At 45.8% G+C, this 11,417-nt stretch overlaps 1 protein-coding gene across 1 annotated transcript; it reads right to left on the reverse strand.

Annotated features, from left to right (window-relative positions):
- Window positions 1-1,449: 1,449 nt before the first annotated feature.
- Window positions 1,450-10,833, reverse strand: Ywhah (tyrosine 3-monooxygenase/tryptophan 5-monooxygenase activation protein eta). Its single transcript, XM_032916122.1, has 2 exons — window positions 10,494-10,833; window positions 1,450-2,874 (listed from the first exon to the last, which is right to left on the reverse strand). Exons 1-2 carry the CDS (start codon window positions 10,578-10,580, stop codon window positions 2,221-2,223), a joined length of 741 nt encoding a protein of 246 aa, XP_032772013.1. The 5' UTR covers window positions 10,581-10,833; the 3' UTR covers window positions 1,450-2,220.
- Window positions 10,834-11,417: the final 584 nt, after the last annotated feature.

An 11,417-nucleotide genomic window follows, 5' to 3' on the forward strand; every position in this document is an offset into this window, starting at 1 on the left:
TGGAAAACATTCCTGTGTATAGGATGTCAGCTTGGAGAAGGGAAGCAGAAGAAATAGGCTGGCCATTGGTATCTTTCTGGGGTCTAATCTCAGATAGGGATCAAAATAGTCATGGTATAGGAGCCATGATGAGGCCATATTTAAAGTATTTATTGTCAGCCCCAAACTCCTGACCTTGAGTAACCTTTCTGCCTTGGCCTACCAAGGCTGGATTGTAGGATGATGTTGCCATAGCCCAGTTTTGGTTTTTTGTTTCAGGAGCATTCTCAGGTATTCCAGACTGAGAATGACCTTGTATTGCCAATCCTCCAGCCTCCACTCAAGTCCTGGGATAGCAGGTGTTTATGTAATGAAGGGAATCCAAGCTGAGGTTTCACTCACACAAAGCAAGCACTACCACTGAGCTTCTCAAGTCTGATTTGATCTCAGCTTTACCTCTATGAAGCCATCCCTTCATGACACGACTGATACATTGTTTTCTCATGTCTAAAATATCAACACTTCTGCCATACAGAATTACTGTAGAACTGCACATAAATTACCATGTGTTTTTTAAGCAGCCCAGTGCCTGCAATCTATTAAATAAAAACCTAAATCCCTCCTATGCAAAAGAAAGACCTTAATCAGGCAGCAAAGTAGTCTCCTACACTTACAGTTTAGCAGCTTATAACCCGGTCTTGGCTCCTCTCAAGAAACTCCACTTAATGCCAGGCATGGTGGAGCACACCTTTAATCCCAGCACCTGAGAGCCTGAGGCCAGTCTGGTCTATACAGCACTGTCAGGCAGCCAGAGCTATAGTGATCCTGTCTTTAAAAAAATAAAAATCATTGGTGGGGTGTGAGTAAAAAAGACAGCTTGTAGGAGTCATTCTTTCCTTCTGCACATGGGCTCCAGGAACGGAACTCAGGCTCATCAAGCCTGGCACCGCTGAGACATTTAACAAACTTTTTTCATTTTAAAGAATACTTAACCCTTCCTATTTTTACTTAAAAGTTTCAGTATATATCTTTTTGAGACAGGATCTCTCTACTGTAGCCCCTGAGTTCACTATGTAAACGAGGCTGGCCTCAAACTCAAGAGATCCACCTGCTCCTGCCTCTTTAGGGCTGGGATTATGTACCACCACACTTGGCTAAAACTATTTACTAAGAACTAATTCAAGGCCCCTCTAATTAGCATTTTATAATACCTACTTTTTTTTTTTATAATATCAACCACCACCCTCCCAACAGACCAAACCTCACAGAGGCTCCCTATCCCAGACAGCAGCACTTGACACACTTACAAGCATCAGTTAACAAGGACAGGGTAGAAAGTGTTACTGATAGAACGCTACTGTATGCTTTAAAATTTGTAATGAAAACAGACTGCATTAGTCTGAATATTAAACCCATGACTAATGCTGAGATGTCTGGGGGTGAGGGGGCGGAATCAAGGCCAGGCACAGATAATATCCCCAAAGCAGCATTTATTTACTCTTTTTAAGTCCAAAACATTTATTTTAGCAATCTGGCATTTCATAACCACCCATCATGATTGACACAGGTTGACACACATGATGCTGTCAGGGTACACAAGAACAATAGCCAAAGAGTTACAAAAAATAAATCCATGATTCTTAATCACAATCAAAAAAAAAGTTACACATATCAAAAACCTCTGATGCATTGCATTGAAAAGAAGGTGTGCGCACATCATAAGTTAAAGAGGCACAGCAGGGGCCGCTGAAAGCTCACGAGAAACAGTTTATAAAGCTGATGGTGAAGGAACAAGTTGTCGTGTGTCAGTTTCCATTAGCTGTAGGAAGGGGTGAGAGGGTCAAATTCATTTTTGCATGCACGAGATGTACTGCTTAACAACACACTATCAGCTTGTTTTAAATAGCAGCCATAGCCTGTGTTGGCTAATTCTCCTTTCTACACTCAATTTCCATCACCTGGAGTTGCTACAGATCAACAGACATAATAAAATGCCTCGTTCAGAACACACTTCTCTGCACAATTCAAAAAGGGAGCGCTCTGTGGCTCAAAGCAACCATCAGTCCAGCAAATGCCCATGAAGGTTTATCTGAAACTGCTTCCCAAGGGACAGGAGGGCAGACCTGAATAGCTGTGCTGCCAATACAGATAGGTTTAGCACTAGATATAGTGATTGTGGCAAGGAAGAATCAGTGATAATGGGGTGGTGGGTTAAGGAAGGGCCAGGGACCTGATGGGTCTTCAGTTGCCTTCTCCGGCTTCTTCATCCTGCTGGTCGCTCGTCCAGAGGGTGAGGTTGTCTCGCAGCAACTGCATGATCAGAGTGGAGTCCTTATAGGAATCCTCGTTTAATGTGTCCAGCTCAGCTATAGCATCATCGAAGGCTTGTTTGGCTAAGAGGCAGGCCTGCTCTGGTGCATTCTGGATCTCATAGTAGAACACAGAAAAATTGAGGGCCAGGCCAAGCCGGATGGGGTGTGTTGGCTGCATGTGCTCTTTGCTGATTTCGAAGGCTTCCTTATACGCTGCCTCAGAAGCTTCAACCACACTGTTTTTCTTCTCCCCAGAAGCCACCTCTGCCAGGTAGCGGTAGTAATCGCCCTTCATTTTCAGGTAGAACACCTTGCTCTCGTACTGAAAATCATTGCAGTTCTTGATAAGGAACTTGTCGAGCAGAGCCAAGACGTCATTGCAAACTGTCTCCAGCTCCTTCTCAATCTTCTCCCGGTAGGCTTTGACTTTCTCCAGCTTCTTCTCATTCCCATCTGCCATGGTTTTCTGCTCAATGCTACTAATAACCCTCCAAGAAGATCGCCTGGCACCAACTACATTCTTGTAAGCCACAGAGAGGAGATTTCTATCTTCATTAGATAGAGGTTCATTCAGCTCTGTCACCTGCAAAACATCAGAGGTGACCATTAGAGGACAAAGCCTGAGTCTCAAGAGAATCATCCCTTCAACATGATCAACAATTCTTTTCAAACTGGTGCCAGGTAGTGGCATGTGCCACTGACCTTAATATTTCAACATAACTAGCAATCCTTTTCAAAATGGAGCCAGGTACAGGAGCACATGCTACTGTGATCCCAGTACTGAGGACACGATAGGGCCTAAGGTAATTATTATTTAAACTGGAGGTTTGTGTGGCTGAAGATAAGGTTCGCTGGGTTAAAAATGCTTGCTGCTCTTGCAGAAAACCTCATGCCGGATGGCTCACAGTTACCTAGAGCTCCAGCTCCAGGAAGATCTGGCACACTTGCTCCAACACCCATACAAAGACTTCTGGGGATTTTTGAGACAGGGCTTCTCTGTGTAGCCCTAGCTATTATAGAACTTGATCAGGCTGGACTCAAACTCAGAAATTTGCCTGCCCCCACCTCCCAAGTGATGGAATTAATTAATGGGGTGCATAACCACTGCCCAGCAATTTAAATCTTTTTTTGAACAATGTTCTCATTTTGGTAGAAGAACGGCTGAATGGTTATCACGGAAGGTGGCGATACAGTATTAGGAAGACTTGGCTCTGTAATATTATTCAAGTGTACCTTCAGCCTCATCTAAACTAAGAGAAAAGCACATTAGTAAGCACCCAACTCTGCTGAAAGGAAACAAGGCTACCTCAGCAGCCATCTTATTTTTCCAAACTGCCTAGCTGGAACTAAGGTGCCATAAAATTTTCAAATATTACTTATTTAAATGGAAAATTCAATTTTACCGGCTACAACTTTTCTTGGTTTTCTATGATGCCAATTCCAAGTGAACCAGCTATACAGTTAACAGAAAGAACATTAGATTTTGCTATGGACTAAACTGTGTCCCCCAAAAGTTTGTTGAAATCCTAATCTCTGGTACTTGCTCATGTGACCTACGTGAAAGCCTAAGTCCTGTAGATACAGTTACTTAAGATCAATTCATACCCCAGTGACTCCTACTCCTGCAAGGTGAGCAAGATTTGGAGAAAGACACACGGGCATAGGACACCATGTGACATAAGCAACAGAGACCAGAAACCAGTGCCTTTGTAAGTCAAGAACACCAGGGGCTGCCACACATCACAACAGGCTGAGTGGCAAGGAAGAATTTTCCCCTGGGTCTTCAGAGCAAGCACTACCTTGCCAGCATCTGAATTTCAGATTTCTACCCTCCAAATCTGCAGACTACATGTCTACTGTCTAAACCACTCAATCTGTGGGGTTTTGTTCTTGTTTGTTTCGCTGTTTTGTTTTTTTATTCCCAAGAGACAGGGTTTCTCTGTGTAACAGCACTGACTGTCCTGGAGCTCACTTTGCAGATCAGACTTGTATTTTTAATACAGGTATCTGAATTAGTCAGAGACGCCAGACCCACCCAGAGCTGGGGTTATTTATTTGAAGGCTGTGAACCACCTGATGCTAGGAATTGAACTTGGGTCTCTATTACCTTCCCTTTTTATAAAAACCAGCCTCAGCCTCTCCTTTTTTTTTTTTTTTCTTCCTTTCTTTTTTTTTTTTTTTTTGGAGACATGGTTTGTATAGCCTGGCTGTCCTGGAACTCACTATGTAGACCAGACTGTCTTCAAATTTTCTTAGGTCCAGTTGCCTTGGCCTCTTGAGAGTTGGGATTAGAGGCATCTCTCTATTTCTTCAAAACAATCAACAAATAACAAAAAGAGTCTCCGTGTCAGCAGTTTAACTGTTGTTTTTATGTAACACGGCCTCTGGCTATCCCAACTCTCAAGCCTGTGGCACTCGATTCACACTCTCTGCTCTAAGATTACACAGCATTATTAAAAGTCCCAAATAACGGGCTGGGGATTTAGCTCAGCGGTAGAGCGCTTACCTAGGAAGCGCAAGGCCCTGGGTTCGGTCCCCAGCTCCGAAAAAAAAGAACCAAAAAAAAAAAAAAGTCCCAAATAACACAGTGTTGTTAATTCATTTATCTTCCTATGACACTACGTGCTTACTCAGAAATCTGTAAGGGCCTCCTCCCGCTACTCATAAGGCAATAAACTGGATAAAAATAGACCCAGTGCCAAAAACAGAACAATGACTAAAAAAACGTAAAAGTTCTTAATCTGGGAGATATCCATTACCTAACGAAATACTGAGCACACAAAACTGACACAGGAGTCAGACATGGATGGTAATGCAGGCCCCACAATCACAGCTACTCAGGAAGCTGAGGCAGGAGGATTGTGATTTCAAGACTTACTTGGGCTATGTTATAAGCTCAAGATCAGTACAGATAACTAACACTCTAAGCTTATTGTTGGTCAGATGAAAACAGACCATTAGGATGCGACTTGTCTTTGCCTTGCTTTTGACATCATTCAGCCCAAAGGACTGGCATTACTGCCTTCTACTGTCTCTGAAGGCTCAGGACTAGTGGCTTCAGAAGCCCCAGTGTTCTGACCGTGGAAGTGTCTACAGCAAAACAGAGGAACAGAACATTAGTCCAGAAAGGAAGAGTGAAGGACACTAAAATGCTGGCATTAGGCTGCCTCCAAGGGGGACACCAGGGGAAATCAGTAGACTTCCCAGGGCTTCCACAGGCTTATATACAATGAAGTCAAAATAGAGAAACTAAGAGAATAATGTTTTAAATTTGTGTGCATGCACACAAAACACTCACAAACTCTTAAGTGGTCAGGAGTACACCACACTCTGTGTGTGCAGAACAATCTCCTCAGGCATCACCCATCTATGAGACGCTTTGAGGCAGGGTCCAATGGTTTAGAACTCAACAAGCAGTCTAGGCTAGAAGACCAGTGAGCCTGTCTCTGCCTCCCCAGCTCACTGTCTCCTCAGCACTTGCTCACTGTCTGGCTCTGCTGCTTTTTTTTTTTTTTTTTTTTTTTTTAAGATTTATTCATTTATTATATATAAGTACCCTGTAGCTGTCTTCAGACACACCAGAAGAGGGCATCAGATCTCTTTACAGATGGTTGTGAGCCACCATGTGGTTGCTGGGAATTGAACTCAGGACTTCTGGAAGAGCAGTTGGTGCTCTTAACCGCTGAGCCATCTTCCAGCCCTCTGCTGCTGTTTTTAACAGGGGTTCTGGGATCCACCTCAGCTCCTTATATGTATACAAGCACTTTACCAACTAAGCTGTCTTACCAGCTCTGACAAGTATAATGGAACAACTCAGAGTCAGAGAGCAGTAACTCAACCAATCAATGACTACTGTGGTAGACTCCTGGCCTGCAGAACAGATAAAGGTCAGACCTACACACTTCCCCCTCATACTTGTCCACTGGAGCTAAGCCACAACTAGTAGATTCTATTTTTAATCAAACTTGGCAGATACACTCAGTAAGTATAAACTGCTTAGTAAGTGTACTTTATAAAGTCACTGGAGGGGTTGGGGATTTGGCTCAGTGGTAGAGCGCTTGCCTAGCAAGCTCAAGGCCCTGGGTTCGGTCCCCAGCTCCAAAAAAAAAAAAAAATAAATAAAAAATAAAAAATAAAGTCACTGAAACAATGGTCAGTATAGCAGAACATACATCAGAAACGATCCTGTAACTTCATGGGACATTGTATAACACGAAAGTAAGAACTTGACATTTCAAATTCTGGCTTTCCAACTATTTGACCAAGACAAAATTAACCATTAGACATCTCATCTGTAAGACGGTGCTATTACCAACAGTACCTGCAGACACCTGTTCATATGAGGGCTGAGGGAGTCAACCAGTGGAAGAGCATATGCTTGGCACACACAAGGCCCTGTGGTTTAATCCCTAGCACCAGGCAAGTTAGTATAAATAAAACAGAAGAACATGAACTAAGAGCTGCCATCCAGTAAGGACCGAGAGAAAAGCAACAGATCCCATAAGCTTGCTGAAAACAGTACAGCAAACATGGTACCCCTCCAAGACTTTTACTGTTCTCAGACCATCTGAGCAGCTCAGTCTAGTCTTGAACTCACGGTAACTGTGCAAGCTCAACTTCTCAAGTGCTGGGACATGAGATGAGCCATCGGACTTGGCCCACAGCACATTTCTAAGGGAAAGGTGAAGCCCTGCAGCTGTTTCCTCAGCGTATAGATTGGTAAAGACACGCCGTGCCCAGCCAGTGGGAACAGGTCTCTCCTAGTTTTCATCTATTTCAAACAGCACTAAAGTGGCTTTCATACAGCCAAGTGTGGTGCCTCACACCTTTAATCCCAGGACTTGGGAGGCAGAGACCAGTTTGGTCCACTCAGGGAATTTCAAGCCAGATGGAGGGACATAAGAACCTGTCTCAAAAAACATGTCGTATTGTCGGCTTTTGTACACCTTAAAAAACGCACAGGATTATGCCTTCCCCAGGTCATTCACCTTTTACACAGCACCTACTTCTGTCATTTCTCCCAATCTCCCAGTTACTGGCAGTAAGAGCGCTTTACCTCTGTTAGGGCCTTTACCTCTTCCTGTCCAACTCATGTTTTTTTTTCCTTAAATGAAGTTTTGTTTTCTGAACTTCATATTCATCAAGTCCAACATTTCTCTTTATGCTCTGCCAACACTAAAGGACTACAGCAGCTGGGTGATGGCACAGCCTATAAACCAAGCCCTCAGGGGACGCTGGCAAGAGGAGCCTGGGTTTGAAGTCAGGGAGACTCTAAGACTGTACAACACTGTGTTTTTCATTTTATAATTTCATAATTACCACCTATGCTTTGATACAATTGATTCAGGAATAGAATATGTGACTGAATTATGTCCACCTTGCAACCTATCAATATTTACCAGAAGTCTAATTTTTCCTGATATCCCACAGTCCTTCTACAGTAACATTTTTATCCTAATTAGTAAGCTTACTTCAGAGTCCACATTAAACTCCAGCAACCTGGCGAGGCATGAGATCAGGAAGTTGAGCTTCTGTTTAGAAACGTCTGTTGACTTTTCATATTATGAGTGTTAACTCGCCTGAAGGAACACCACTATTTCTAACGTACTGGGGAGGAGGTTGCTGGGGAATTGAAACTGGGGCCTTCAACATCCTAGGCCAACTGCTCTGCCACCCGAGCTCCAGTCCAGCCAAAACCCTCAAGGTTTACCACTGCTGTCCTCCAGGTGGCGCTGCTGGATCAACAACACCATCATTATAGGCAACACGATCAAACCATTTACATTAAGAAAAACCTTGAAGATAAAGACCCCCCCCCAAAAAAATGACTTGTTGTAACACAAGCATTCCTAATTTTATACTTCAGAGACCCTAAAGCTAGAGGAACTTTCAAGGTCAGAACAGTGGCCTCAGATCATTCCATCAAGCCAATGTCCTGTTCCTCTCTCTATAACTGTATACTTACCTGCCTTCCAGTTGCCTGAAAGAAAGCCAGAGAGAAGCTAGGCATGGTGGTGCACACAAGTGACATTTGACAGGTAAAGGCAGGATCATCTGGAGTTCAAGGCCAACCCCAGCTATATAATGTTTGAGGCCAGCCTGGGATACACGAAACCCTATCTAAAAAGGGAAAAATTTAAAAAACAATATAAGTTTACTGGAATTCACTCTTCCCCAAAGTGTTAATTAAAGTTTATTAATGGATGACTCATTAACATTTAAGAATTTCATCTACAAACTATACCAACAGGCAAAATGAGATAAAAGTACATCCCACTATAATATAGGTGAGACAAACATGAATTCTGATAGAAAACACTCGTTTTTTTTTTTTAATAGTTAATTTGAGGGGATGTTTTACCATGAATTTGATGGGCTGAATATTAAATTCTCAGTGTTTGGTGTCTTTTCCAACCCATGAGTCATTTTAGATGTAGATTATAAATTTCAAACACAAAGGTCCATTAGCTTTTGCAAAATGTTACCTTAATGCCTCAGAGAGCATCTGTGGATACAAGCAGGAAATTGCAGAACATCCTCAAGGCCATTTACAAACCACCAGAGAGTCTTTTCTTTTTTTCCTGCTAGAACTGTTTTTTTCTTTCCTGTACTCTCTGTCTAGTCTTTCCTTACTTTCCACCTCAGGACAGCTGATCGCTCCAGATATCTGATGGTCGCTTTCCCTTTCCCTTCTATCTTCTTCATTTCCAGAGCGCCTTGCTAAACTGCAGCCTTCAAGTCTCACTCACACACTGATTGAGCAAAGGCCTCCTCACCTAGCTGTTCAGGGAGAGGCCTCAACTTGCATAATCCCAGAACCATTTAGTCGTGACTTGGTGTGTGGATAGAGGTGGCTTTCAGGTGCACCGTAGTAATGTCTTGTTTCCAAAACTGTATTTTAAATTTCCTTAAAGAACCCGCAATTTTTTCCCCAAACCTAGAATGTTCCCTGGTATAAATTAATCTTATCTCACCAGAACAAGCATACCATAATGCTGAAATCAGTATCACTAAGGAATCAACAAACGGTCTGTGCTGTTGCTGGGTTCCAGAGACATTTTGCTGAATGTATACCAGGGCACTGGAGGCAAGATAACTGCTCATGGTTCTTACCTGGGAAATTCTAAATGGTGGCCTCGATTTTCTATTCAATGTAGTATCAAAATAAATTTTCCAAATTGAATTTGTATGGAGTATCTGGGTTTAAAAAAATCCTTTCAAAGACCAGCCCATAGGACATATGAGCTACAATCCAGGACAGTTAATACTTAAGTCAGCTAAAAACTGCCCAAGGACTGCGAAAATGCAGATTTTCTGAGTCTCACCCTCAAAAATAAATGTTCATGTATTTAGAAATCTAAGGTGGACGGACTCCAAGGAAATTTTCTCCTTAGTCTTAGGAGCTTGTGGCCACAGTTGGAATTCTGCCACTGTGTGACCTTGACAAGAAATATTCTTTTAGAAAAAGCCCAGGAGGATGTGAAGAGTCCTCTATAGTGATGTGGTAACAGAACTGAAAAGTCTCAGATAGGCAGGTAGGTTCTAATCTAAGATATTCTCTAGGGTGTGGCTGGGCATGTCTCCTTTACCGGAAATCAAGCTGCAGAATCCATCTAAGAGGGTCGGTCTCAGGAATGCAAAAGCACCCAGGTTCGCTTCATTTCCATTTCATTTCCAGGAAGGCACGCGGCACTGACCGTTGGGATGTATGTAAGGACCCACACCCTCCTTCACGCCCATGACTGCGGGAAAGGGGTCTTCCCACACAAAGCCAGCCCCCGAGGTGTGGGAAATGGGAAAAAACCAACTTCAGACAAGCAAAGCAAACAGGTCGTAGCAGAGAAAACCAGGAGACCGGTCTCCACTCGCGGATGAGCCTTTATTACAAGTAGGTGAATGGTGGAAGGAAAGCGTGTTTCTCCCCAGGTCCGGCAGAAGGGTCTAGAAGCAGGAACGCCGACTTCCTCCTTTCCTCGGGTACCCCCTCCCCCACCGGGTCTCTGAGCTAGGACACGGCGACCCCGGCCCGCCAGCCTCAGAGAGGCGGCCCGGGGAGACCCCGCCCCGGCCAGGCCTCAGGAAATGGAGAGTGCGGCGGCCGCCGCGCCCAAAAGGTGGCGGTGCGGAGGGAGAGAGCCGCCGCCCAGGCCCGGGCCCGCCCCGCCCCGCAGCCCCCGGCCACCCGGTTCCCCGCACGCTCACCGCCTTCATGGCGGAGGCCATGTCGTCGTAGCGCTCCGCCTGCTCCGCCAGTCGCGCCCGCTGCAGCAGCTGCTCTCGGTCCCCCATGTCGCTCGCGACTCGGCCTCGCCTCGCACGCCCGCACCGCCTGCTCGCTCGCTCGCCCGCCCGTCCGCTTCCCGGTCGCCGCCGAGGCCGCCGCCGCGCACGCGCACTGGCTCGCCGGCTGGCGGGAGGCTGCTGGCTGCGCCGCCGCTCGCGCCTTCTCGCTAGCTGGCTGCACGCGCTGTGGCGAGCGCCGCGGAGCCGCCGAGAGAGGATAGGGGGCGCCGCGGGCGGGCGGGGAGGACACGACCACGCCTGCGCACTGGGAGCGGCCCGCCGAGAGCCTCGGGAGGGGGGCGGGGCGGCCCAGCCCTAACGGTCTTTTTTAAGGTGACGTCACCTACTATAAATAGCAGCGACTAGGGCCGCGCTGGAGAGCTGCGCAGGCGCCTTAAGAGTGCTGCATTTTACCGCCGCAGCGTTGAAGGGTGGGGAGCGGCTGGGGCGCGGCGATGGTGGTTCCACTGGCAGGCGTTGTCGCAGCCCAGGCCAGGAAAGCGCCACAGAACCCATGTTAGAGCTTGAGAAGCAGATACCCGCACATAACCCTGTATGGAGAAGCCGAGGCGCCGGGGCTCTGGACTGAGGGGCCGCCTTGCTCTGGGTGGCCACACCCAGCGCTTCGGTCATCTCTGGCAGTGGCGTGGGGTGGGTCCTGCCCTTTGGGACAGCCCCTCACAGACATACTAGAATCCACCATACTACAGAGTAGCGCTGCCATCCTTATAAGTGACCTTGGGCCAGCTCTAGCTTGCACAGGAAGGGATAGGTAGCTTGGCAGAGTCAGTAGCGTTCACGACATTGCTATGGGGAGCTGGCCCACTGTTGGGCATTGACCAG

Source organism: Rattus rattus, chromosome 11, assembly GCF_011064425.1.
Source record: "Rattus rattus isolate New Zealand chromosome 11, Rrattus_CSIRO_v1, whole genome shotgun sequence".
In the NCBI taxonomy this organism is placed as follows: domain Eukaryota; kingdom Metazoa; phylum Chordata; class Mammalia; order Rodentia; family Muridae; genus Rattus; species Rattus rattus.